The sequence below is a fragment of the Alligator mississippiensis genome, chromosome 1 (genome assembly GCF_030867095.1).
Source record: "Alligator mississippiensis isolate rAllMis1 chromosome 1, rAllMis1, whole genome shotgun sequence".
NCBI lineage: Eukaryota > Metazoa > Chordata > Crocodylia > Alligatoridae > Alligator > Alligator mississippiensis.
Window position 1 is genome coordinate 127,129,236 of NC_081824.1, and position 27,917 is coordinate 127,157,152.

General features: G+C 39.2%; 1 protein-coding gene across 5 annotated transcripts in view; it reads left to right on the top strand.

Annotated features, from left to right (window-relative positions):
* STXBP5 (syntaxin binding protein 5) overlaps positions 1–27,917 on the top strand; it is a 215,377-nt gene that overhangs the window by 124,938 nt on the left and 62,522 nt on the right. For all 5 annotated transcript variants that reach the window (XM_019488355.2, XM_019488356.2, XM_014605540.3 and 2 more), the window contains exons 9-16: positions 578–656; positions 14,380–14,534; positions 16,383–16,455; positions 18,910–19,057; positions 19,143–19,210; positions 20,421–20,461; positions 21,746–21,966; positions 25,685–25,863. In XM_019488355.2, the coding sequence (XP_019343900.1) occupies positions 578–656; positions 14,380–14,534; positions 16,383–16,455; positions 18,910–19,057; positions 19,143–19,210; positions 20,421–20,461; positions 21,746–21,966; positions 25,685–25,863 (964 nt within the window). The remainder of the gene's footprint in view (positions 1–577; positions 657–14,379; positions 14,535–16,382; positions 16,456–18,909; positions 19,058–19,142; positions 19,211–20,420; positions 20,462–21,745; positions 21,967–25,684; positions 25,864–27,917) is intronic.

The following is a 27,917-nucleotide window of genomic DNA, read 5'->3' on the forward strand; positions in this document are numbered from 1 at the left end:
TGTAGTTGGAAAGCCAAGTTATACCCCCTGAATTAGGAATCCAAAAATTTTAAATGCACATGTAACAGTGATACAAAGTAAAGGAAATGGATTAGCACAGATAGAGTTGTGTTTTCTGAATATTAGATGCGCCTAATGTATTACAAGAAAAGTTGCATCTTGATTTTGAAATCAAGTCTCTTTGCAGTGCTTGCAACTGGAATAAAACCTTCTTTTTTTTACCTTGTAAACTAAGCATCTGTCCGGGTATTTCGTGGAAATGCAGCGTGTTGAATGTCACAAAGCCACATATTTAATCATTTTTCATATTAGAGAATTGCATTCTAAGAAAATGCAAAGATGTTTTGGTTTTTAGAAGATTGATTTTGAAAGCTGCATCAAAAATGCACATTCCATGTTTTCGTGGTGTGACAATGTTAATTGGTTTTTAATAATGTTATTTCAAGGTATGAAATACATTGTGACCAGCTGTTAAATCTCTTTCATGTGAATATTTAAATATATAATTAAATTTATAACATTCCATCACTTTCTGTAATGTTAATGCAGAAAAATAACTTTTTTTTTCTTTTTTTAGGAAAACAACTGAAGGATGGGAAGAAGCCAGAGCCTTGTAAACCTATACTTAAGGTGGAATACAAAACAACTAGGGCTGGGTAAGACTTTGTTTGCATATCCGATAACTTAACAGCATATTTTGGCTATATCATAGGATCATTCTGACAATATTTAACCTTTCTCTAATATCAAGCTACAAAAAGTACTTAGAGTGCATAATTTTGTTTTTGGAAACCTGCTTCTTTGAAAGATTAATTTTATCATCAGACCATTAGATCTTACATACCTTCTCCTATTCCAACATGAGTCTGGGATATGGCCTTTCTTTCAGTGTAATTTATGCAATGAATTGTGTATATTTATGTATATTCATGCATCCATAATAAATCAGTAATTCCAGCAGAGCCTCTTGTTCAAATTACTTTATCTTGACTGGCATGTCTCTGTCATTGGAACCTAATTAAGACTTAAAGATTTTTATAGATAGTGTGGAGTTTCTCATTTGCTTGCAGCTATAAGTACTTTGAGATGCTTGGATGAAAGAAAGGTGCTAGTAAAGCTGTAATCTTACTACTTGTGAAAACCTGTGGATCTATTTGCAGATACTTAGTTTACAAATGGTATTGTTATGTTTTATGTTTTTTTCCGAATCATTTTGTGTGCCTTCTCTGACTTAGTGAAATGTTTGAATGTGAATCATTTTCTTTTCTCAAACAGTAAGATAAATATTTGAATTAAGGTTTTGAACTGTTCTTTTAAAGTCAAAGCCCAGCCAAAAGAACAATTATACCATCTCAAAACGACCCCTTAATGTTGTTCAGTGTTTTGCGGCAGTCTGCACCTGTCCAGGTATTTCCTTTCACTGAGCGAAAATACTGAATAATCACAGTCATGATATTTTGAAACCAGACAACAGCTGTGCCCATGCTTTTGACCCAAATAGCGCTATAAGTAATTGAAAGCAAGACTTTGATTGCAGAATTTATAGCGGTAGACTCTATGAGCAGTCATTTTTAAAATACTGTCATATATGAACCTGCACAGTGCAGTGTGCATTTTATCACATGCAAAATGTAACTGAATTGTGGCATGGTATAAAACAAAAAGCCTGTTGTACTGTATGTACAACATCTTTTGCAAATACAGCTTTCCAACAGCATGTGTTCATTTTCTCCAAGATACATAATTTTGTATTTTTTCCAAGCTGAATCCTATTTTGTTGTTGAATCTAAACTTGTTTCCTGATTATTATTTTTTTATTTTTGTTCTAGCCTTTTATTTTCTCTAATCCTGATTGCATTTGTAACACCATTTTTGTTAATGTAATATTATCTTCCAGATCAATAATAGAAATGTTAAATAAGAGTACTTTGCACTAATCCCTTAAACAGAACTTCACTGGATGTTTTAGTAATATAGTTTTATTTAATTTTACTATATGTTTATAGATTAGTTCAGTGGAGCTCAGATTTTTAGAGCAGCAGACCTGATGCTTTTGACTTGGTTGCACTGCAGGCCACCACTCCTCTCCAGTAGGGGAACCCGGGGAAAAGGAGGAAGGTAGCTGCTAATGTCAGAGGCAGGGAGGAATTGAGAGAGAAAAGGAGTTTACCTCTGGTAAACAGCATCTGCCTTAAGGGAGAGGGGAAGGAGAAAGTTTACCTCTAGTAAGCAGCACCTGCTGTACAGGAAGCGGGGGGGAGACAGAGTTGGACAGCATAAGCAGCTAGGGAAGTGGAGAGGCAGAGAGCAGGGAGCAGCATGCCTGGTTTAGTTGCTTGCTTCTGGTTCCCTTCTCCAACCCCCCCGGCCTCCCTCCCCTGCAAGCCGCAGGCCATCTCTAACCTTTTGGAGGACTAGATTCTGCCTTCAGGCTGTAGTTTAAGTACCCCTGGTTAGTTGGTTTCCAGTTCTGATTAGTGCTCTTGGGTAGCTTTATATTTAATTTTTAAAACAATAATTTAAATGCCCCTTACTTGTTTTGTTCTCCCTTTATTCATTTTAGGTTGATTAAAAGCTGCTCTCAGCCTTGGACTTTTTTGTGATTATTAAATTTAGAAAATCTGTGTTTCATGGTTTTGTTACCTGTAGAAAAGATTCTGATACATTACTTTAAATGATATTGAAGTTAGACTTACTGGCTGGCGTTTGCCAGAATGCCTGTCATATTTTAAAAAACATTTTTTTTTTGTTGTTTCTACATCTGTCAGGTTCATCGTAACTTCCCAAAAACAGTTTTTGCTGATTCAATAAATTGATTAATTTCTTACAGACATTGAAATGCGTATTAGGACCAACACAACTATCAAATACATTTCTGAAATCTTAGGAGCAGTTCATTTTTACATAACGTGTAAGCCTTATTTGCTTTTTGGCAACACATATCTAGGCCTAGACATATCATGTCTAGGTACTAGACAAACTATCTATTAAGAAAAAAGTAATATAGATGGACATTTAGGAAGTAATAAAACTTAAGAATTTTTCATGTATCTTACCTTTTTCCTATCACATTTTTTAAAAAGTAGCTAATCTGATGCAGGATCACTACATTAAAGATTGCATTGCAACCTGTCAATAGTGGAATATTAACCTAAGATTTCAGGCTAAATTCTGACTGCAGTCATTCCAGCCATCATAGTTAACTTCTCAGGAAGAGTTCACGGGTAAATTAACACATCTAAGTGTTATTTTTCACCAGATTACGTAGAGGTTATGGTTATATATGGACAGCAGAGAAAAAGCAGTTGAGAAAGGACCTGCAGGCATGAGAAATGTAGTGATTTCTAAACTTAGCTGGAAAAATTCAATTTGCCACTCTAGACAGGGGAAAACTTGTCACTCTAAAGATCCTTTCTTATCTCCTTTAGTGGATCAGTGATGAAATAAGCTTTGGCAACTAGACCACATGCTGAAATTATTTTGGGCAGTCTAGTTAACTAGTCGTCATGCTGACCTGCCTGTCTTCTTTCTAATATAATCAGCTGTGATGGGGTGCATATTAGTGAACTGTTAGAGCAGTCCTTTCTAAATTCAGCCACTAGGAAAATGCATGAGTACCCTACTACTGCATTGTGGTTTATGCAAGAGAGAGAGAGACTGAGAATGTAAATGTGGAATGTTGCATATACCCAGTAGAGCAAATGTCTATAATATATAGAAAGAATTCACCACATAGATTTAATTTAACTTTCCTATGGCTTTGACTTAGCCCTTGAACATCTCAGAACCAACAGTATGTTTGGTGCTAGACAAAATGCAATCCTTGTTTTGAGCCTATAATTTAAAACACTAAGTTATTTGAAAATAAAAATGGGGAGAAGTCTATTTTAATTTTTTGCTTTCTTGCACTTACTATAAAATCACTTCTTGGAGGAGGTTGCCAAAGTGGCTTTCATCAGGGATTTGAAATAGCTGTTTATTCTTTGCCTTGAAAACTGAAGTAGCCAGCGCTGGTGTCCTGGATCTGGATCTCTTTTGGCCATTCGTATCACTATAGGGTTTGACCTAATACCTTCAGATTTACAGAGGATTTATCAGGGTAGAATTTTGTCAAAAATAGCAGAGATGCTCATCAGGATTAGTTTAGTTAGCCTGGGATCGAGTCCAGTATGGTCTATCTGCATACTTCATGAAATTAGCTTGCTTCTTTTAAATATCAGATTTTAATTGTTTAAAAAATATTATAATAATACAGACTTATAGTGGTATTGCAAAAATCTCAAAATTATTTTCAGACTTGGCTAATGTGCAGTTAAAAAAATAAGGATCACTTCCATTGTCGTCATTGGCAATCCCTTGATTCAAGGAAGCTCTGTCATGGCTCAGTGATAGGTCTTCAGGTGATTTAAGAATCCAGTCCTTGAGTCACAGATCTATCCACAGAAGTTGCAGGTCTGTCTTCAGGGGAGAGTAGGCTGTAGGTGTGGATTTCTCTCCTTTTTCCTTTCTCCTTCTTTCTTATCTACTTCAAGGGCAAGACACTTTACTTCAAAATGGGCTATCTCTTAGTTGAGGTTGCAGCACCCTTGGAGTCTGTTAGCAGCCAGCTCCTCCCAACTCTTCATGTTGGCATCTGTTTTGTTGAGGTGTGCCTTCAATGCATCCTTGTAGCATTTCCTCTGGCCATCGTGAGATCTCAGGCCACAACTAAGCCGGGAGTAGAGCACTTGTTTAGGCAGTCGAGAGTTAGGCATCTGTACACAATGTCCAGTCTGGTGAAATTGGTGCTTGAGGAACATAAATTCTATGCTGGTAATGTTGACTCCAGCAAGGAGGCTGGCTTTTGGATGATGATCTTCCCATTTGATGTGGAGGATTTTCCAGAGGCATTGTTGGCTCTTGAGATGACAGTGGTGAGTCACCCACATTTCATGTCTGTAGAGGAGAGTGGAGATGATACTCCAGGTTGTACACCTGGGTCTTGGTGTTTTTTCAGAGATCATGCCCAATAAAGACACACTGAAGTAGTTGGCCAGAGGAGACGCTTACACCTGAGAGGAGTGGCTACTGAGGTAGGAGGAAGTGTTTGACTACTTCCAGGGCCTTTCCCTAAATGGTAATTTATGGATGGGGGTCACATTCACGGCCTGGTGCAAGCTGATAGAGCACATTAGTCTTCTCAATGTTGAGAGAGAGAATTTAATTAGGCTTCTGTGAAAAGACCCACTGTAATCTGGCGATTTTCCTCTGAGCAAGGACAACATAGTTGTCAGCATATTCAAGGTCAAGAATGGTTGTTTTGAGCAAAAACATCCCAGATTGAAGAGCCCTCCATCCATTCAGCGTTCAGTGTCAGTTCAGGAAGAAAGTGGTCCTTAGTGAGAACCAAGACGACTGGCAGAAAAAATAAAGAACAGAGTTGGGGCAGTGACTCGCCTGTGTTTAACCTCAGTTCAAATGACAAAAAGGATCTGTTTCCTATTTGCTACAAAGACTGGTTGCAACCATGTGGCTGTGAAGAAACCTCAGCAACTGGGTGTACTTTTCAGGATAGCCAAATCTGGCCAGTACTTTTTACAAGGCATTGTGATGTGACTGTTGGAATCAAAGGCCTTAGTGAGGTCAATGAAGGCCATAGACAGATCCTGCTGTTGTTGCTGACATTTCGTAGACCAGGCACAGGCAAAAAAGATCATGTCAGTTGCCTCATGGGATAGGCTGAAACCATACTGAGATTCCAGCAGGACTTCCTCAGCAAGAGGTACAAGACAGTTCAGGAGGATGTGAGAGAAGATTTCTCCTGCTGTGGAAAGGAGGGCGATACCTCAATATCAAGTTCCCATATAGATGGCAATTTTAAATCTCTTCCCAGGTTCCTTAGCATTGCTTTCATAGATTCATAGATGTTAGGGTCGGAAGGGACCTCGATAGATCGTCGAGTCCGACCCCCTGCATAGGCAGGAAAGAGTGCTGGGTCTAGATGACCCCAGCTAGATGCTTATCTAACCTTCTCTTGAAGACCCCCAGGGTAGGGGAGAGCACCACCTCCCTTGGGAGCCCGTTCCAGACCTTGGCCACTCGAACTGTGAAGAAGTTCTTCCTAATATCCAGTCTAAATCTGCTCTCTGCTAGCTTGTGGCCATTATTTCTTGTAACCCCCGGGGGCGCCTTGGTGAATAAAACCTCACCAATTCCCTTCTGTGCCCCTGTGATGAATTTACAGGCAGCCACAAGGTCGCCTCTCAACCTTCTCTTGCAGAGGCTGAAAAGGTCCAGGTTCTCTAGTCTCTCCTGGTAGGGCTTGGTCTGCAAGCCCTTAACCATACGAGTGGCCCTTCTCTGGACTCTCTCCAGGTTATCCGCATCCCTCTTGAAGTGCGGCGCCCAGAATTGCATGCAATACTCCAACTGCAGTCTGACCAGCGCCTGATAGAGGGGAAGTATCACCTCCTTGGATCTATTCGTCATGCATCTGCTGATGCACAATAAAGTGACATTGGCTTTTCTGATGGCTTCGTCACACTGCCGACTCATGTTCATCTTGGAGTCCGCTAGGACTTCAAGATCCCTTTCCACTTCCGTGCCACCCAGAAGGTCATTTCCTAGACAGTAGGTATGCTGGACATTTTTCCTCCCAAGGTGCAGCACTTTGCATTTCTCCTTGTTGAACTGCATTCTGTTGTTTTCTGCCCACTTGTCCAAACTGTCCAGGTCTGCTTGCAGCTGTTCCCTGCCCTCCGGCGTGTCCACTTCTCCCCATAGCTTTGTGTCATCCGCAAACTTGGACAGAGTACATTTGACTCCCTCGTCCAAGTCGCTGATGAAGACATTAAAGAGTATCGGTCCAAGGACCGAGCCCTGCGGGACCCCACTGCCCACACCCTTCCAGGTCGAAACCGACCCATCCACCACGACTCTTTGGGTGCGACCCTCTAGCCAATTCGCCACCCACCGGCCTGTGTAGTCATCCAAGTCACAGCCTCTTAACTTGTTCACCAGTATGGGGTGGGATACCGTATTGAAGGCCCTCCTGAAGTCTAAGTATACGACATCCACCCCTCCTCCTGTGTCCAGGCGTTTCGTAACCTGGTCATAAAAAGAGACTAGATTAGTCAGGCACGATCTGCCTGCTACGAACCCGTGCTGGTTTCCCCTCAGCATAATTTGTCCTGCCGGGCTCTCGCAAATGTGAGCCTTGATAATTTTTTCAAAGATTTTGCCAAGGATGGAGGTGAGACTGACTGGCCTATAGTTGCCCGGGTCCTCCTTCCTCCCCTTCTGGAAAATGGGGACCACACTGGCCCTTTTCCAGTCCTCCGGGACTTGGCCCGTGCGCCATGAGTGTTCAAATATTCCCACCAGTGGCTGTGCAGTGATGTCGGCCAGTGCCTTCAGCACCCTCGGAGCTCATCTGGGCCTGCCGACTTAAAGGCATCCAGTTCTTCCAAGTGACTCTGCACCATCTCAGGGTCTACATATGGTAGTCTGGCACCTTGCTGCTGCCTCTCTACAACCCTAGTGAGAGACTTTTGTCGTGCCCCTCGCTTAGGAACACTGAGGCAAAGAACTCTTTGAGGAGTTCAGCCTTGTCCCCCCTGTCTGTCACCAATTTTTTCTGCCCATTTAGCAGGGGTCCTATTCCTCCCTGGGCCTTCCTTTTACTCCCAATATATCTAAAAAACAATTTCTTGTTGTCCTTTACTTGGGTTGCCATCCTCAGCTCCATGGTAGCTTTGGCCCGTCTAACTGCCTCCCTGCAAGCGCGAGCAGAGGAGGTATATTCGTCTTTGGTGATCTCTCCCTGTTTCCACTTTTTATGTGCTCCCCTTTTGGCCCTTAGGCTGCCCTGGATTTCTCTGGTCAGCCAAGGAAGCCTCCTGGCCCCTTTTCCTCTTTTTCCTCGCATTGGGATCGTCTCGCTTTGTGCCTGAAGGATCATTTCCTTAAGGCACAGCCACCCTTCCTGGGCTCCCATCACTTCAAAACTCCTTGACTAATCGCCTGAGTTCATTGAAATCAGCTTTCCTAAAGTCTAGCACTTTCACCCTACTCGTTACCTTACCCACTCAACGTCTTATGAAGAATTCTATTATTTGGTGATCACTGTCCCCCAGATGGCTACCGATCTGTAGGTCCCCTACCATGTCATCCCCTGTTGCCAATACCAGATCCAGTAAGGCATTCCCCCTAGTGGTACCGTGTACCTCCTGTGTCAGGTGGAGGTCCTGTACACAGGTTAGAAACCTGCGTGAATGGTGGGACTTTGCCGTTTGCGTCTCCCAGCAGATGTCCGGGTAGTTTAGGTCCCCCATGACTACCGCCTCTTTAGCTTTTATGGTCTCCAAGAGCTGCCTCAGGAGCCCCGAATCTATCTCTTCCCCTTGTTGTGGGGGTCTGTAGCACCCCCTTGGTGTGGGGGTCTTCATTTATGGGCAGGGCAAGGCAGAGAGCTTTTCATGAAGGTATTGTTGGAGATGTTTACAGACCCTTAGGTCTTGAGGAGATTAGGTGTTGAGAGACCTTCACATTGCTTTTGACTGTTTTTGGTGTTTTGGAGGAAGCTGGATGTTCATAATGGATCTGACAAAATGGTAATCTGTCCAGCAGTCATTGGTTTCTCACATGGCTTGTCTGTTACGTACGTCCATTCAATCATGGGCTCTAAAAATAGCACAGTCAAAGATGTGCCAATGCTTAGAGTGAGGATGTGTCCAGGTAGTTTATCTGACACTTTGTCCGAAGTCCATGTGAACAAGCTCTGCACATTTGCTCAGCAGAAGGGTGTCATTGGAATTGGGTTTCCCTATTCCTTCCTTCCCAATGGTGCCAGTCCAGAGTTCCAGGTCATGCCCAACTTGTTCTTGGGAGTATTAGTCAGGACATGGTCAGGATTGAAGTAGAAGAGTTCTTTGACATCACAGTCAGCCACAAGCATTGGAGCATATGCACTGATGGTGACGTGGTGGTGGTTGTTGAGCTTAAGACATTCATAAATGAATTAATGTAGCCTTCTTTCATCTTTGCCGCTGTTGAGATCCTGACATTGTCCTCCTGATCCCTGTTTAGGGCTTGGGGCTGGACCGTAGTTGGTCTGGGATCTGCCCTTAGGCCTGTTTGCTATGGATGACCCTGCCAGGATTGTGAGACTCCGGATGACACAGCTCTGAGGATCATTGGGATACAAAAGCCTTTGCACTGCTACAAGGTCTCAGTCCATGGAGAGGCACTTCCATCACCTCTGATGTTAAATTGTTAATACAACTTCTTAAGAGCTCTTAATTCTGAAAACCAGTTAATTCCACAAAGTGCAAAATGCTATTTCCAGCTGAAACTACAAAGGACGCTCCAGGTAGACAGAATGTAATTACCTGAGTCTGATCAAAATCAGCTTATCAGAATATTAAACATTTCCACTCTGATTTGTAAAAACATTTACATAATTGAGATGCACAGTTGTAATCATCACTTCTAATATATATTATCACATAGTTCTTATTTTAAGCACATAATTAAGACATGTAGTTATGCTATTATATTATGTAATTACAGCATTTAATCATGTTGCTTATAAATGTATTTATTTAGTTTATTAGTTATTGGATTTACATGCTGTCCTTCTCAACAGAGACTCAGTAAAATAAAATATAAAACAAATACACTAATGTACTAAAATATGCAAGAAAATTCATATACAAGCATGCAATAGTATTATTTTCTACATGTTTCTTTAACCTAAAATGATTATAATTTTTTTGCACTACCATGGTGGCCTTTCTTAGGTGCCTGACCTACATGAGATCTGCCAGTATTATTTTGCTCCAACGGTTTCTCTTATGTTTTTTAAACATTTCATGGAATAGAAAAAACTTTTATGGAAGCTCTAGATTCTATCATCAACCATTTAGTTGGTTTGATTCAGGCCCATTCATTTTCACCCTGACTAATAAATAGTGAATATGTGTTCACAATTAAAGGGGAAGTTATATTATGCCATCTTCTCTAAGTATGCTTCCCCCTGCCAGTATGGTATCTTCACTGGAGTATAGCTGGACATGGAATTTATAGTTGTTAAGAAATTCCCAACTAATACAGAATGCTGTAGCATGTCTCCAGCAAAATGAGATGCAACAAGTATATCGGACTAGTTCTATGCCTCTGTAATGGCTTGCTATTGAATGCTAAATCAAAGTCATTGTCTTGGTTATATCTAGAAAGTGCTTAATGGCTAAAAGATAGCTTCTCAGGTACAGTGGAATAAATCTATAGTAAATATAAAGCTCATTTACACAGAACTTTGTCAGCATCTGGTCTTCAATATATATCCTCAAGAACTAAGGACCAACACAGAGGTTCCTGCCACTCTTCTACTTCAAGAATAAGGCACTTATCTTCAAACCTTCCTCCACCAATGAAAACCTTTACTAGCATATACCTTTAAAGAAAAGAGAGAGGGAGACAGAGATTAAAAACATAGCATGCACAATTATCCCCCTGGGCGGAGGATAAGAGAATAAATAACATGTAACAGGTATTAAATGTATAAAAGGTACTCAAGACTATGGTGATGAGAACATATTAGAACCTACTATGTAAAATAACATCTCAGTTTTGCCTGGATAAAGCATTTGGCACCTTATTGTTTTCACTCAAACATTGAAATGTAGTCAATGGTAGTTTTGCCCTGATCAAAGAAAATGGGGATAAATTGACATCAGTATACTGAAAACATAGTCTGTCTCTGCTAATCCTCCTAATACAACACCCTGTAGAACTCCACATGTTCTCTATTAGAGAGAAGGAACAGTTTTACAACAATTGCTTTCTTACTGAGAACACTCTAGGAGGAAAACATGGAGACACTGTAAAGTAGCCTCATTCATCCCCAGCGTGTCCCTCAACAACCTCGTGAATAGATGTGTTGAAAGTAGTTACTATGTTTTAATAGAAACTCCATATCTAGAAGAGCTACTAGTGAAACCAATGCACTGTCCCCTATCAAGATCAGTATAAAGATTGTCACGGGTTGCAGAGTTCTGAGGTATCCAGATGCTGAAATGCCTTATAGTAATCAAGGGGTCAAGGTAGTTAGCCATATTATCAACATCAAGTGATGGTTTCTTGAATAGTTGCTTTACTGCTGGAATAGCAATAGTCATCTTGCCTTCCTTGAGGAAATACTGACCATTAATTACAGTTTGACCTTGCCAACAGACGTATTATCTTGGTTTGGTATTAAAACAGCTGGCAATTTTTGCTGTGTAAGTTTAAAAGGAAAAAGTATCCTATTTCTTATGCATGTTTACTTCAGCTCTGTACATTATCTTTTGTTGTAATAAATTTAATATAACCTTGTATATTTGGCAAAATGACTTTGTAATATAAATATTATTTTACAAAAAAGAATAAACTGTTGCTCTAGCTTGATGTCAAGTCCTTAATTTGCTTTCCCAAGAAGGAGAAAATGTTTTCATGAAGTAGATCTAATTCATATTTTCTTTGCTCATTCACGTAAAGTGTCTAATTAAATCATAGTAACCTAATTCACATGATAGCTATACCAGATGCTGGATGCTTATCTTGCTGGGATCCTATGACCCCAGCTGACTTCCTGCCCTTTGGGCAGGGGCTGGACTTGATGATCTTCCAAGGTCCCTTCCAGCCCTAATGTCTATGAAATCTATGAAATCAGATGTAGTTGTTCCAGGTGTGTAAAATTGATGTATAGATGGTATTAGATTAGGTGAGCTGCCTGCTTCAAAATCTTCTGTTCATTTTTATAAGTAACTAAATATACTGAATAAGTGGTTAAATCATCCTGTTAAAAGAATAATAAAATGATTAATTTCAAGTGTGTATCAGGTACAGAATTGTTTTGTTTTAGGTCCATATATGAAGTAACACCATCTAATTTTTTTAATTTAAGAATAGTTTTTAAGTGGCTTCCATTATCCACCAACTCCCACATGTCTTCAACTATAGTGATTTTAAAATCAGTTTATGATTTTTAAATGTTTTTCTTTCTCCAGTAGTTGTGCAATAAGCCCGCTTTAAACTTGATCAAGTCCTGTTGAGTAAAACTATGTAATGGAAAATAGTAAAATATGTTTTCCAGTTTTAGTCAACTTTGGGTATTTCTGTATAATTTTTTTTTGGTTTTTTTTTTTTTATATTGGTGTCTCTCTTAAATCATTGCTGTCTAACTTCTGATTGCCTAAAGTTGCAGGCCTGCCAACCCCTTTACTCAGAGGGCTGCCCACAGTATTGCATAAGCTCCCTGCATATGTGGGTGCACTGTCCTAGGTCTCTGAGCACTCTGGCCATCAGCTCCCTTAGCCCCATGGATCACACTGCTCTGCTGCACTCCCAGGGGCAGGAGCCTGAGGATTTCAGTGGCGGCAGCAAGTGAGCATTGCGGAAAGCAGCACCCAGGCCAAGCGAGAGCTTGGGAGCCATGGTTTAATCCCTCAGGGCTCACATGTGGCCTGTGGGCTGCCAGTTGGACAGTCCTATCTTAAATAAAAGCAATCCATTTCTTTGGCTGGAAAAATGTCAGAATAGATGAAGAAATAAGTTAATTTACATTTTTATAATGCAAGGTCATATTTTTGTGTTCAGATTAAATTAATTTTAAGAAGGAAATAACTATAAACTACAAATCTTTTTAATAATCAATGACATTTCTAGAATGAAGCAAAAAAAAATTGGGATTCTTGGTGTTTTTATGAGTTAAGCTAGTTTATAATATGGTACTGTCCTTGATTTAAAATTGGGGGAAATTGTGCCTTTTTGGGGGAGGACGGGAACTTCTGCTGATATCAGTGACAATTATATATATATTTCTAAAAAGAACTGCTGCTTGTGTTTGAAAATCCTGATTATCTGTGGTTTTAATCTCAAAATTGCTATCGCATTTACAATTTAAATTGAAAAATGTTAATAAGTGAAAGTACTTTTTATTATGTTTGTTATGAACTTTTTGCCAATATTCTTATGTTCTGTAAAGTTAGTAAATTTCAGTGCTTTAATCTCTTACTGTATCATAATGTAACTCTCGTGTGAAGTCTCTATTATGTAGTCAATTTAAGCTATGTACAGACATTGAGTTTCTCCTATGAGAGTCCACTAGTTTTTCTACTGTCTTGGGAAAGTTCACTAGTGTATAGATGTTCATGATTTTTCTCCTAGAGCAAAAATGTCTGCTCTGGAAGAAAAATAAGTTGGGAACAACATGAGAGAAATGGCTTCTGGGAGAATCTCTCTCAGAAGACCAAACATCTGTACAGGTACCTGTAAAGATGCTTCAGAGAAGTCCTCCAGAATCCCAGCCAAGCAGGGAGCAGAACTTGGTGCTCTAGTGCTCCTTGGCAGGCCAGTGTCAGTACCACGGGGTCTCTGTTACTTAGCTTGAATGCCTGAACAGGGCTCTCTCTGGGTAAGCCTTTCTGCTGGGAAAATAAACCTGGGAGAATTCTTCCAGATCATTTGACCATGTGTACATAGCTTTACTTTACTTTTCCTTTGAAATATAATCCTTGAGCTTCTGTCACCTTCACTAAGCACGTGTTGTACTATGACTATATGGAGACATTGCTTTTTCCGTTCTGAAAAATCAATATAGTAAAAGTTTATATGATGTTTCAGATAGTTATCCTTTGAAATTATTACATAATATAAAATGGGAACATAGTTGCACCAGATCAGATCATTAGTCTGTCAAGTCCAGTGTCCTGCTTCTAAAAGGAAGTCGTATACAATATTTTTAAGAACTTCAAGTTGTTCAGCAATACGTTGTATAGTTTGAGCTTGTCTTTCTCTTAAATCTTATCTGAATAAACATTTGAAGGGGAGTGGATTAGATGAGTAGTATGTTATTCTTATTAACTCTGTTTCATTGGAGTAATATGTATGTATGTATGTATGTATATATCTCAAATATAGATTTGTTTTTCCTGCCACTGCTGAAAGAAAATTAGAGAACTGATATTTAAGATTTCTTAACTAGATGGGACAGGCAAAAATCTGGGGAATCCATAATAGTTCCAGATTAGAATTGTGAACTGCACAAGGGCTAATAAGAATCAGTGTATAAACGTATTTTGTACCGGTATCAAATTATGCACTACCACTGACCTTTGTGTGCAGTGGTGGAGAGTGGCATAGAAAACGCCTAGCATAGTTAAACTTGGGTGAATTGTCTGACATCACAGTAGTGAAATTTATTCTGACATTTTGCTGTTTGATAACTGTTATGAATAATTCTAAATGCATGTATGGCTAGCTGTTTCTTTTTCAACTCCTGTTATGGAGCAATGAGACTTGTTCTACTTTTCATTTTTAGTAAATATTTCATAACTATAAATGCCTTTGCTTTATTTCTAGGGAGCCTTTTATTATTCTATCGGGAGGCTTGTCATATGACACTGTAGGAAGAAGACCTTGTTTAACAGTTATGCATGGGAAGAGTACTGCTGTGCTAGAAATGGATTATTCAATTGTTGATTTTTTAACCCTCTGTGAAACACCATATCCTAATGGTAGGTTCTGCAAAGGTATTTTTTTTCTCACAACTACTGTCTATTCTTTTTGTAGCCTTAAAACACTCCTTACCACTTTTTCTCTTTGTTAAATCTCTTTGGGAGATTGGACTGGAGCTAACATTACTGGCTGTGGCTATTGCCTGTTAAGTTCTATTTCACCATTCTTTGAAAAGCAAAACAGATGTCTGTAAGCTTTATCCTTCATCATAGTGTTCTATAAGTAATTGGTGATCAATTTTTTTTCTGAAAATACAATTGCTAAAAAGCATGTGCTTGTAAAAAGTTACAAAATTAGCCATAATCTTGATAAATGAATTAACTATGTTTTCATCTGCAAGGATTAGACTTCTAAAACAGTTAGATTCAGTATTAATAATAATTAGCATTTGGGCTTTAATCTTTAATGGTTTTATAAATATATGTAAATCATTTCAACACTTCTGAGACTGACAAGCCCCTTGTTAGCCTGTTTTACAGGTAGAAAATTTCCAACACAAATTGGAAATTCTGTCAGTCCCCTAATTGCACTAGACGGACTGATAGTTACATTTGCTCCATATTTTATTCTGTTTCGCCTATCTTGTATTTGTTTTTATTAATTAGCAGTCATGATAGGCTGATAATTTATATTAGTTCACCACTATTAATTGGAGTATATGTTTGTGTCAGTGGTCTCAGTGCAGTGGTTCTCAACCATTTTAGAGTTGAGACACCCCTCAGAATGCCAGCTCTTAGTTTTTACTTTTTTGGACTACAGAAAAATAATAGAGCAATTCTTCTATTGCAAAAAACTCAAATCACAACATATTGATGTTTTAACGTTATAGATTCTTATGTGAAATCTTGTGAATCCATGTTTGCAATCTAACAATGTTAACCTTTTGTAGCACCCTTAGAGGGATCTCAGGATATCCCAGAGTTCTATGGCACGCTAGTTGAGAATCACTGTCTTAGTGAGACATTGAGTTGCAGCAGGTTTCAGTAAGAGTACTTATTAATATACCTAGATTGGGGGTCAGCAACGTTTTTGGGCAGTGCCAAAAACGCTCACAACCTCGACTTGTAAGATGTTGGCATGTCAGGGGCAGACAACAGGGGAGCTGCAAGAGGCCTGATCCCTGTTGTGGCAGCACAGGCCTGGCCCCTTCCCCAAGGTGCAAGTGCCAAGGAAAATGCCTTTGCATGCCATACTCTGGCACATGTACCAAGGGTTGCTTACCCCTGACCTAGATATTTATTTGTAACAGGCCATTATGTTCAGTGACTTAATAGTGAAGCTTGCCTCCTGGGTTCTTCATGTTAGCACTGTTCTTTTTTCCTGCCCAAAGCTGAAATGCTAAAGGTGCAATTCAACACCCAAGTGAAAAAGAATCTGGCCAAACAAGTATTCTATGATTCTGATGTCTACTACATTATTGACTGATTTCCTGTCTTCAGTTTTGAAGATATCCTTGGTTCAGAATCTCTGGCCTACCTTAAGGTTGCAAACTGATGTTTTGGAATTGGCTTCTATTTTCTTCCTTCCTTTGTCAAACTGGCACTCAAGTGGAAATTTGCTTATCAGTTGAGAAACTTCCGTTTCAGTAAATACTGTTTTTGCAGGTGCACACTCATCTTCCTTCCCCCATTCCCCCTTTTTTCTTCCCCCAAGTCTTTAATATTGGTTTAACTGAGATGGGGAAAAAACAAAGATAGGTGAAAGGGATCTTTAGACCCTTGTGTGGAACACTCATATCTCTGGATGCAGCTTTTCAAATGTGGACTCCCTGAGTATGTAAGTTTAAAAAAAAAAAAAAAAAAACCTCAAATGATGATGGATAACTTGGCTTTTGATCTGTTTTTCAGATTTTCAGGAACCATATGCTGTGGTGGTTCTTCTTGAAAAGGATTTAGTACTTATTGACCTTGCACAAAACGGGTAAGGATATGGAGTATAGCTGAAGGCATATGCAGTGTGTTGTCTTAATTATAATTATTTAATTATATATAGTCTGCTGTGGATCCATGTGGTAGCACCTCTGAGTCTTCTGTTTGTGATGGGAAATAATATTTATTAAGACTTCAATTTCCAGCTTACTGTAGTTGTGTTTGAGGTACTAGCCTTATTAAAACTTCCAACTAGATCTTTCAGAACAAAACCCATTTAAAAGAGCATCTAACTTCCACATTCTGATTTGAGATGCATATAAAATAACAACAACAATAATAATGATAATAAACACTTCTGTATCTTTGTGATTGTCCAGAACTACAGCCTATGGCTAAGTATTTGGCGTAGAAGTAGAAGAGGTCTTAACTCCGATTGCCTTATTGATCTACTTTTCTCAGGTTATTAACTCATAAGAACTCTTTAGTGAGTTCATTCTTACAGCAAAGTTTTTTCTGTGCTGAGCAGAACAGCCAGTAGTCAACTTCTATTTTATTTGAGTTTTGTTATGTTTTATTTTTAAAAATGTCCTAGTCACCCATTAAAATATTTTTCTTTGTGGGATGGAAGGAGTATATGAATGAGAGAGACTTTTTAGACTTTTTAAACCTTTATTAGAAAAATACAAGGTGAAATTGCAGTGTGCAGCCCTCCCAAGGGTCGAGCATGAAACAGTTGTCAGTAATGAAAACAATTGTACCACCAGAGATTGAAACCACCTCCCCACAACAGCCTTCATGTCTTCAACCACACATTAAAGGCTAGAGAAAAAGAATTATGGATATCCATGCAATTGGACTAGTTGAGGAAAGCTTATCAGGTCATGAAGTTATACATCCTTAAGAATGCTGGATTGTTCCCTACATGAGTGATACTTAATCTGTGAACCATCTGAGGTGTGCAGAATACTTTCATTTCACAGCAATGATTATATAACAATGATAAAACATCTGTCAATTTTTAAGCAGCGATGCTTATGGTTAACTATAATTCAGTCCTGGATTCTCATAATACATCGGAAATACTTTTCAGTAGAATAAAACTAAGTTTAAAAGCACATCTTCATGGCCCGATTGCCTGCTTTCCTATCTCTCCTTGTTGAATGTTTTAATTCTATCACAGAATTGTAGAGAACTAGGGTTGGAAGGGATCTCCAGAGCTCATCTAGTCCAACGACCTGCCTGAATCTAAAATCTCCATAAGCCTACTGTCAACCCAGACCTAACACCCTAACTTGCCACAGGTAAAGCAGGAGAGCCACAGTAGCCAACATCCAGCTTATTTGAAATGTTGTCAGTATATGCTCAAGAGATCCAGGGTAGAGGGCCATGTCCCCCCCCCACTACAGAAGAAGGCAAAAACCCCACAGTCTGTAACAGTCTGACCATGGGGTAAATCTGTCAAAATCCTACTAAATTGTCCCTGCATTCTCCGCTGTATTTGTAGCCCTTCGCAGTTTTGTGTTGTCTGCAAACTTGCTCAGGAAGCTTCCTATATCCACATCCAAATCATTAATAAACATGTTGAACAGCACTGGGCCAAGGACAGATCCCAGTGGGACTCCACTCAGAACTTTCTACCATTCTGACATGGACCTGTTAATAATTAGCCTTTGCTTGCAGCTGTTGAGCCAGTTAACTTATTCACCTTTAGTAGTTTTATCTACCCCACATTTCTCCAATTTGTTTATGAGAAGTTTGTGTGGGACCTTACAGAAGTCCAGATATGCTGTATATCCACATCATTCCCTCCCTCCATCCATGTAGTTACTTTGACTCCCCCACTGCCTCTCTGCCCTGGCATGGCTTTCTTCACTGCAGTCATTGTGGGGGGTCATGAATTGTAGATGACCCTCCAACTTCTATATATGGAAAAATTATAACAAATCTTTATACATTTTCTATGTATGAAATCTAATTATTGGAAGGGGTGTCATCTTAAATTTAGAGTTGTCTTGGATTCAGATAAATACAGTATCTTCAGAGTTTGAGTACTAGATCTCAGTAACTTACTTTCATTTTTGCTACTACAGAAACTTAAAAAAAAGACAACTTTAAAATGTGACATTCAACGACTGGAAGTAGCTTTGCAGTTGCTGGTGCAATTTAATACTTGACAAATTGCATTGAATGAGCATTCATTGCAAGGAGCAGTAGCCTACATTTCCTTGTGATCCACTGCAGGCAAACTATTTTTGATTACTGTGTACGATAGCACCCACAGTTCTCCCTGGAGTGTACTAAGCACATTGCAGATGGACAAAAAAGCCTGGATCTTGACCTAAGAGGATGGCATATCGGTCTATACTGGTTTCTGACTCGTTTGCCCATTTTGAAGTTAAAAATGGAGTACATTTATAAACTTACAGACTTTGATTCATTTGTAATTTGCAGTAAAAGAAATTGTTGTTCTTTGCTTAACAATTTTTCCCTTCCTCCATAAAAGGTATCCTATATTTGAGAATCCCTACCCTTTGACTATACATGAATCTCCTGTTACCTGTTGTGAATATTTTGCTGACTGTCCTGTGGACCTCATTCCTGCACTTTATTCAGTGGGGGCTCGGCAGAAACGTCAAGGTTACAGTAAAAAGGTACTGTATCTAATGCATATATCTCTTTTAAAGCATCAGCATTACTTGTCAGGCTTTTTCAGTGTATTTGTTGTTAACTTTCTAGGAATGGCCTATCAGTGGAGGCAACTGGGGCTTGGTCACTCAGAGTTACCCAGAGATAATTATTACAGGGTAAGTGAGACGATGCAACTTCAGTAACTGAATAAAAAGAATGCTAGTGTGCTTTTTATTCGCTTCACCTACTGAAAACAGTGGTGTATGTGAGAGGTATGAATGATTAAGTGTGCCTTAAGCACCTTGTTAAGAGTTAAAGCTTCTGAATACTAATGTCAAAAAATAGTAATAAGTATCTAATGTATCTCTTGTTTGATAGTTGGAGAACTTTTTGACTGGTTTCAATGTATGCCTATGTGTTTGGTGTTAAAACAATTTAAAGCAACAATAAGTAGAGAAGAGAGCTGTAGCTTCATGCAAAACAAGGTAACAGTGTTATTGTAGTGATGCAGACAAAGGACTGCAGGAATCCAGGAAAAAAGTGTTCAAGGCAAAACACAGAAATAAATGTGCTTCCCATTCTGTTATGTAATATGCAACAGCACATTTTATTTTATTTATTGTGTACAAATTGCATGAAAATGAGACGAGGAAAGCAGTAATGATGAGTCGAGAAGTATATCCAGTATAGTAAGCTGCCTCCCCAGATAGATTTCATTTGCTTTCTGTAAGTACCCCTGAGACACTTGCTATTCCCTCTTTTCATTATAGTTTCTGTGATGATGTTTGATCTATTTAATTGACTTCCTAGGCTTTCTTGCAGTACTGTTTTTAAATATGTATCCATTTTGCAAGTTGTTGAGTTCAGTAATCAAATGTCAGTTGTACTTTTTTAAAAAGGCTGACAGTTAAATCTGTTTGTCATCATAATTTAATACATGACATTCTAATAACTTCTCAAAATGAAGTAAAGCAAAGATATCTCTGGGGATAAAACTGCCTCTGTTCTGAAGATTTAATCTGTGGCTAGCATTTTCAGAGGCAGATGTTAAATTTCTACTGAAATTCAACTAATTCGCGTGCCTTAGCTCTCTTTGGGCTCCTTTGAAAAGGCTAGCTGGCTGGATAAGAATCTTCCTTAAACAACACGTCATCAGAGATCAGACACTTCCAATGTTCAGCTTGATACACTTTGAAAATGTAAAGACCTTGCATTACTATTGATTATTTCAGTTATTTTTAAATGGCATTTTACGGTGCAACAGGTACTAATCAGAATGTTAATTCTATGGTTTATGGTCAAATGGTTAGGTAAGCTAGTCTAAATCTGGCTTAACCTTTTTTTTCAGGAACACTCTTTTTATTTTTACTTTTATTTATTTCCTAGGCATGCTGATGGATCAATCAAGTTTTGGGATGCGTCTGCAAGTAAGCATATAAATAATTATTGTAACTTGTTTATTGAGTAGATTTTTCTTAAACTCGCCTATTTTTGTAATGGAATGTCATTGTCCAAAGGATATTCATATTGACTGCTTCACAAAACAGTCCATATCTTATGAATACCTGAAATTAAATGAACTAAACTCTCAGCCTGTTAAGTTTACTTGAATAGTTCAGTGTTTGAATCCTGCTGCCTTAGAGAAAACTTTTCATTGGAACAGGTTTTGTCTTGGTTTTCTTCTCCCTCAGCAAGCAGATATGGGAGAGAAGAATATACTTCTGAAGCAGTGGAGCTTTAGTGAAATGGGTCATTAACTTCCTTTTATTTGTTTATGTATTACAGAAGATTATAGACATTCACAAAATATAAATTACTAATAAATAACAGCCACTAAGAATAACTAGGAATATGTGATTCATAGTTTATGCTAGAAAAGCCTGACTTAAGTATATCCATAAGCACATCTGTCAAATCAGTTGATCCAAAGCTTAGGTCATACAGGTATTTCTGACAGAGCATGAAATTAAGACTTTATTAGGTTTGATATGCTATAAATATAAAAACTTTTATTGTATGAAAGAAGTTCCTCCTTAACCTGTTGGTGTATTATTTCCTTTGCATGGCTATTCAATTTTGGCAGTTTTTTTTAACTCTTTTCATTTCCAGCTAAGGCTACTAACAGGTACCACATTTTTCCAGGGATAAACCATTTTGTTCTGAGACAAAGTACAGTCATCAAATGTCCATGTCTTTTTGCCCAGGACAATCCCTAAAAAAGTTCACAGGGTAAAAAGTACTATAAGGACATCTCAAAGTGCATCTGAACAGTTGTTCTAGGATTGCATCATTGAATCAATGGCAAAAAATCAGCAATGAATTCATGCTGTCACTAAACTCTGATTAGAAGAGCCATGTGTGTACCTGCCAATCACAGAATACTTCTGTTGTTTGTTTAGGGACAAACACAGGCAGGCACAACTTGTCCAGGGACAAATGCAACATATGTTTGTATCCTAAGAAAAATAAGCAGATTTAGCCTAGATTTAATAAGGTTGAGATTTTTCCCTTTTTAAAAAAAAGTCTTGACCTATAGATACATTGTTATTATAGGAGAATGTCAACACTGTGTAACTGTTGCTTTTACTTTGCCCTCTTTTTTTTTTTTAACATAACTTGTTCCCATAGTTAAATGGAAGAGAGTCCAAAAAATAAATTGGGAAAGATGATAAATTGAAAATTAACTTTTGTGCATTTTGATTTATTCCTAGTAACACTGCAAGTTCTTTACAAGCTCAAAACAGCTAAAGTTTTTGAAAAATCACGGAATAAGGATGACAGACCAAACACAGACATAGTAGATGAAGATCCCTATGCTATTCAAATCATCTCATGGTCTCCAGAAAGTAGGATGCTGTGCATAGCAGGAGTTTCTGCACACGTTATCATTTACAGGTTTAGCAAACAAGAAGTGACAACAGAAGTTATTCCGGTAATAGCATACTGTTTGCTTTTTAAAAATGTTATGGCATTTTGTTATAATAGAAATGTTATTGTTTTAGATTGTTCCTACATTCATCCAGTTGGTGAAATTGACACACAGGAAATATGCAAACTAGAAACAGCTGCTTGCAGAAAATTGAATTAAAGGGGGTTTTTTTCTTATTATAGAAATTTGTAAGTATAGCCTTAGTCAACCTATGCTTTTAAATAATGCTTAACTTTAAATATTAGTACAAGATAACCACATGCTTAAAGGACTTCAGTCTTCATTTTCAGAATTCTGCAGAGTTGGCAGAAGTATTTAACCTCTTTTTTTAATTTAGTCTTCATGAATAAAGTCAGCAACCAGATCACAAGTGCAGTTGGCAGCAAAGGTAGTGAAGTAGATAAATAGAGCAAAATGGGGATTACTTTGAGATGTTAGAAAGCTTTCAAGTCAGCAGGGCCAAATTGGTGTTAGGCCATAGTCTTTAACCTGTGGCCTTGGCCTGGTGGACACAAATGCTCATCCTGGTCTGCCACCTGGTCCTTATTAGCCCACACTGATCCAGGCTGACCTAAAGCCTTCTGGAGTGCCTAACCTCTACCTATTACCTGTGGCTGGAGTAGCTGGCTAGGGTCAAAGTGACCCTCCACTTCCCCCATATAAACCCCTGCACAGGAACAGGAAGTGTCTGCACAACAGGACTCAACCAAGGCCGCTTCTCTGTTCCTTCTGGCTTGCTCCACTCTACCTGATCTCTTGGCTTCTTGACTCAGCTTGCTCCTCAACTCTGCTCTTACTAGATCTCCCAGTTGCATGACTCCATTCACTCACTCTCAGATTGACTTCCTGGCTTCCTGGCCTGGTTTGTCCTTGAATTCTGCTCACCCATCCCAATCTGGTCGACACCTCAATCCCTAAATGGCCCCAGACCTCGGTATCCATGTTGCAGCATGACAATGGGATACATCCTAGGGTACTGACTGAACTGGCTTAGGTAATTTCACAGACCTCATCTTTGAGAGATCACGGAGGTTGGGAAGAGGTCCTGGATCTCTGGAAAACTGAAAATATATTGCCTATTTTTAAGAAAGGGAAGGAGAAGATTCCATGGAATTATTAGCCAGTCAGTTTGACTTTGATACTTGGAAAGATCCTAGAGCAGGTCCTAAAAGAACCTCTTTCAATGCACCGTTATGAGAATAAATTGATCAGAGACAGGCAACATGGATTCACCAAGATCAAGTCATGCCTGACCAATCTGTTTTCCTTCTGTGATAATTTGGCTGGCTCTGTGGATGAGGGGAGAGCAGTGGGTGTGATATACGTTGACTGTAAGGTACATACTTAACTGGTTGGATCATCACACTCAACAAATAATCATCAATGGTTCGACATCTAGTTGGGAGGAAGTAACAAGTGGAGTTCCCCAGGGGTCTGTCTTGGGTCTGGTATTTAAGTATGAATATCTTAATTAACAATTTTGACTATGGGATTAACAATTTCGACTAGCAGATTTACAGATAATCTCAAATTTGGTGAGTTGCGAACACTCTGGAGGGTAGGGCTAGGATCCAGAATGACTTGGATGCATTAGATAAATGATCTGAAATCAGCCAGATGAAATTAACAAGGGCAAATGCAAAGTCCTACACTTGGCATGGAATATTCCCGTGCACAAATACACACCAGGAAATGATTGGCTAGGCTGCAGTAAAGCAGAGATTAATCACGGATTGCAGTGGACCATAAGATGAATATGGGCCAACTGCTTTTGTTGCCAAAAAAAAAAAGGCACCATAGTGGGTTGTGTTAACAGGATTTTACCTTCCAGATTATTTGAAGTGATTATTCTGATTTACTTAACACTAGTGAGGCCTCACCCAGAGTCCTGTGTCCATTTTGAAGTTTGTAATCACACAGACATCCCCTCTGAACTGAAGAAATCCAGGCACATGGCTGCAGTGGCTCAGGCTAGAAACTGGGGTGCTAAAGCAGACCTCTCTTCCCTTCCACTATGCTGAGCTGAGCATGGCTAGGGCCCAGCAGGATGCTCAGATTAGGGAGGGGTATCATCACCATTCCTGTCCCCCAACCCAGCAGGGAGTTGATAATACAGTGTTTATCAGCCCATTAAGAAAACAAAAGCCTCTCTCATTAGTTCAAGTTCTTCTTAAACAACTTTTTCCAAGGAAGGAGCAGAGGGACATTACCAGCTGAGCTGTTGATTAGCTCCAAAAAGCCCTAAGTGGACACTGTCCTGTCTGCCTTACATAGACACCTCTCAGCATTAGCTAGCATACCACATGCTGGCTACGGTCCGTGCTCTGGGAGAGGGGAGCAGGGAATCCCTGCTTGAGCAGGGAGTAGTTGGGGGAGCTCATGGGGAAACCAGGCAGATGCTGCTGTGCCTGTTGTCTCTGCTGGAGCTCCAGCCAGGGAGCAGAGGGGAACGGCCAGCCCAGCTTGCTGGAGTAGAGCCCTGCCCAGTGCTGCAAAACATCTGGAATGCTGGGGGACTTTGATTTAAGCTAAACCAGATAGGGGTGTGGAACAAAAATTGCATAAACCGGTTTGATCCAAAATGGTTAAGTCTGATACTACAGTCAACCAGGTTTATCTCAAACCAGTATCAGCCATTTTTAAGCTGGTTTATGTGCACTGAACATCTGTTTTGTTATAGGTTTAAAACGGTTTCTGATCACTTAAACCGGTTTATGTGTAATGTCTGTCCCTAGTCCTAATCATTTAGATTCTATACAAGGGAAATAATAAATGTACTCTAATTCTCCATGTATAGAATCTAGTTAGTGGCTGGTCGCTTTAAGTCATCCCCCCAAATCCTGTAGTGGGGAAAGCAGCAATGAGGAGTCAGACCCTCTTGCCCCCTATCCCTGGCATCCCTTCCCCTTGCCCCCCTATCCTCCCCAGTGCAGGCTTCTCTTGACACCTGACCCCTACCACCTTTGCCCCACACCTTCCCCACTGGTGCCTGTCCCCCTGCTTTCTGGTCCCTCTGCCACATTGACAAGTAACCATGTTAAAAACAACGTAGTGGAAATTTGCCTTGCATAACTTCAATAAAGTAATTTTCAAATTTTAAAGGAAATTAATTAAAAGCAAAGGAAATTGAGTTAATGATAAAACCTGTTTAATGTCCTCTACAATGTATAGTTCAGTGTAGCTAAGCAACTCAGTAAGCAGTATTGCTGCGCTAGCTTTACAGTATTCAGGTTTTTTTTGTGTGTCATTCTTGTATCTTTCTCAATTAAGCATTTTGAACTATGTAAAAAAAAAAAAAAGATGTTTTGTGACTGAGAACATAGTGTTACAACACTTCACTTTTAATGTAGTATGTATTTTTTTGTTTGGGAAACAGTAGTAATAGCTTCATTTCAATTACTGTAAAATAACTAGGTTTTTTCACAGTAAGTTTCACAGTAATGTTCTAAATCTCACCAGCATTAACTTTTTTCCTATTTCAGTTATTTTTGAGAGACCCCATATACTCAGGGGAAGTTATTGAACTGCTTTAGTATACAGAAATTTGTCTTGGATATTGATCATACCATATGAGTTTTTATTAGTACTTTGTTTAATTCATGTACATGTTTCTACATAATTGATGTTTTTTGCAAGGCAAATGTCAGAAATTTATGGAGACTTTACAAGACACCGAGATAACTGCTTTATTTTCATTTTTTTTGTTTGGTTTAATTTTCAGATGCTTGAAGTCCGGCTGTTGTATGAAATAAATGACATAGAATCCCCAGATGGTGAGCAAGTGCCACCTTTGCCAACTCCAGGCACAGGTTCCAATCCTCAGTCCATTGCCCCCCAGTCTCATCCATCAACTAGTAGCAGCTCATCTGATGGGCTTCGTGATAATGTCCCATGTTTAAAGTGAGTATAAAAACCAAAAAAGTTTATAGTACCTCATATAGTACCCCCTCATTGCGTTTATAGATGACAAAACCATGGAAAGTCTACACAATACAAATACTTGTGTGCTTTCATGATACTACAGAAAAAAATGAATGTCTAATCCTGCCCTATCCAAGGGGAGTGCTTTTCTAACTTTGAAAGCTGTGCCACCTTTTAGGAAGAATTAAGCCAATCAGCAAGAAAAGTGGCCTAGCATTCATGAACTCCTTAGCACAGGGTCAGAAACCTATTGCCCACATGCTGGATTTAGCCCACAGATCTATTTGATCTGGTTTGCAGACATGGGGCTTTGGTGGCAGGGCGTTTGGCAGCAGTCATTTTTCCCATGTTGCCACATGCAGAAGTACTGGCAACATTTGCTTCTCCTCGTGTGACCACATGCCTGTGGTCCTAGCATTAGCCTGTCTACTCACCCATGACCTGAACTGAGTCACTACAGCCTGCAGCCTAAAAAGGTTGCCAACCACTGCCCTCGTGTAACAATTAGAGCTACGTAGCTTAATTTATGCAACTGTCATATCTGTAGCTTCTTTCATGTTTCCTCAGCAGGCATGCACTCTATTTTGGGAAACATTCATATAAATCTTAATGTATTTGTTGGCCTCATGTTTTTAAAGTATTATTTTCAGCCACTGTAGCTTGGTTTAGGAATGAAAGATCTCAGACTGAAGAATAATTGATTGATCTGTCTTTGCATATAGATACATTCCTTGATGGACAACAGTTTCTCCCAGATTTTGGGAAATACCAGGATGAAAGGTGGAATTAGACGTTCTGTTTTAATGCATCGTTTTCTTTTTGATTTTTATAGTGGGTCTTTGGGGATCACCAGAAGGTCAATTCCGCATTTAAAACAAATGTTCCATGCAGTCAACACATTCTAAAGGATGTCTACCTGGTTATACTGTTGTAGCACAAGACAGCACCACGCTGAGACATGCTCTGTCTGGTCCATGAGCACTAGCTCTTGAACCAGAAGTAATGTAACTTCTGTGACACACCAATTCTGTTGGTTGGCAGATGGGTGGGTGTGCAACACCTGCCCTCATATGGCTACAGTACTTTGTTTGATAGCCCATGCATTGCAAGTGTCATGCCTTACTACAGGAGCCATTGTAGTCATATAAACACTTCATCAGCCTCCAACAAAGTGCTTTGATTGTCACAGGCAGACTTTATATTGGAAAAACAAATTTGTTTTTTTTCATCTGACACAACATCTTTGGTTCTTTTGAGGAATGATACACATTGATGAGTTGGGTTCCTGCATTAGATCCTTGGATGAGGGAAATTATTATGCCTTTGGATCTTTAACCTAATACAATGCCCAACACGCCCTCAATTGCAGATTTATTATTTAGGCTAGAACATACTTTATTTCTCTTAGTTGCAAAAGTAAAGACCTGATTTTAGATTTTCATTCTGGGTTATATCCAAAGGTTTAGCTACTGGATTCTATAAGCATTTTTGTTTTCTTTATGGGGGGGAACTCTTGAACATGACTGATTTCTAAGGAATCATTGAATATGAAGGACCATTTTTTAACTTAAAGCTAGGGAAAAGAACAGGAAAAATTGGAGCAGAGTTTTACTGCATTGTTATACATGACAAATTCAATTTAAAAAAAAATGATCCATTAGTGAGAATAAGATACTAGGAGTGAGTAAAAAGGCTGCTGATATTGCTGATCATGTTAGATTTTCTGTTGTTTTGTTTTTAAGTGAGGAATGGGGAGGGTCAGGTCTTTTCTCATGCCCTTTAAGTTTAATCTAAGAAGCATCCCTAAGTGTACTGATGAATGTAAAAGTAAAAGGCTTACAGAATTTTTTCCTATTTACCTGCCATTTCTCCAAATTTGGTCCTGTTACCAACTGCTTAAGTACTACTTCTGTCACCTATGCCTGCCTTAATGTACCATCATCCTTTTCCTGGAAGTCTGTACTTGCCTGAGTTAGGCAGGTCATCCATTCACATTCAGATCCCTTGTCCATGCACAGTTCTATTAGAATCAA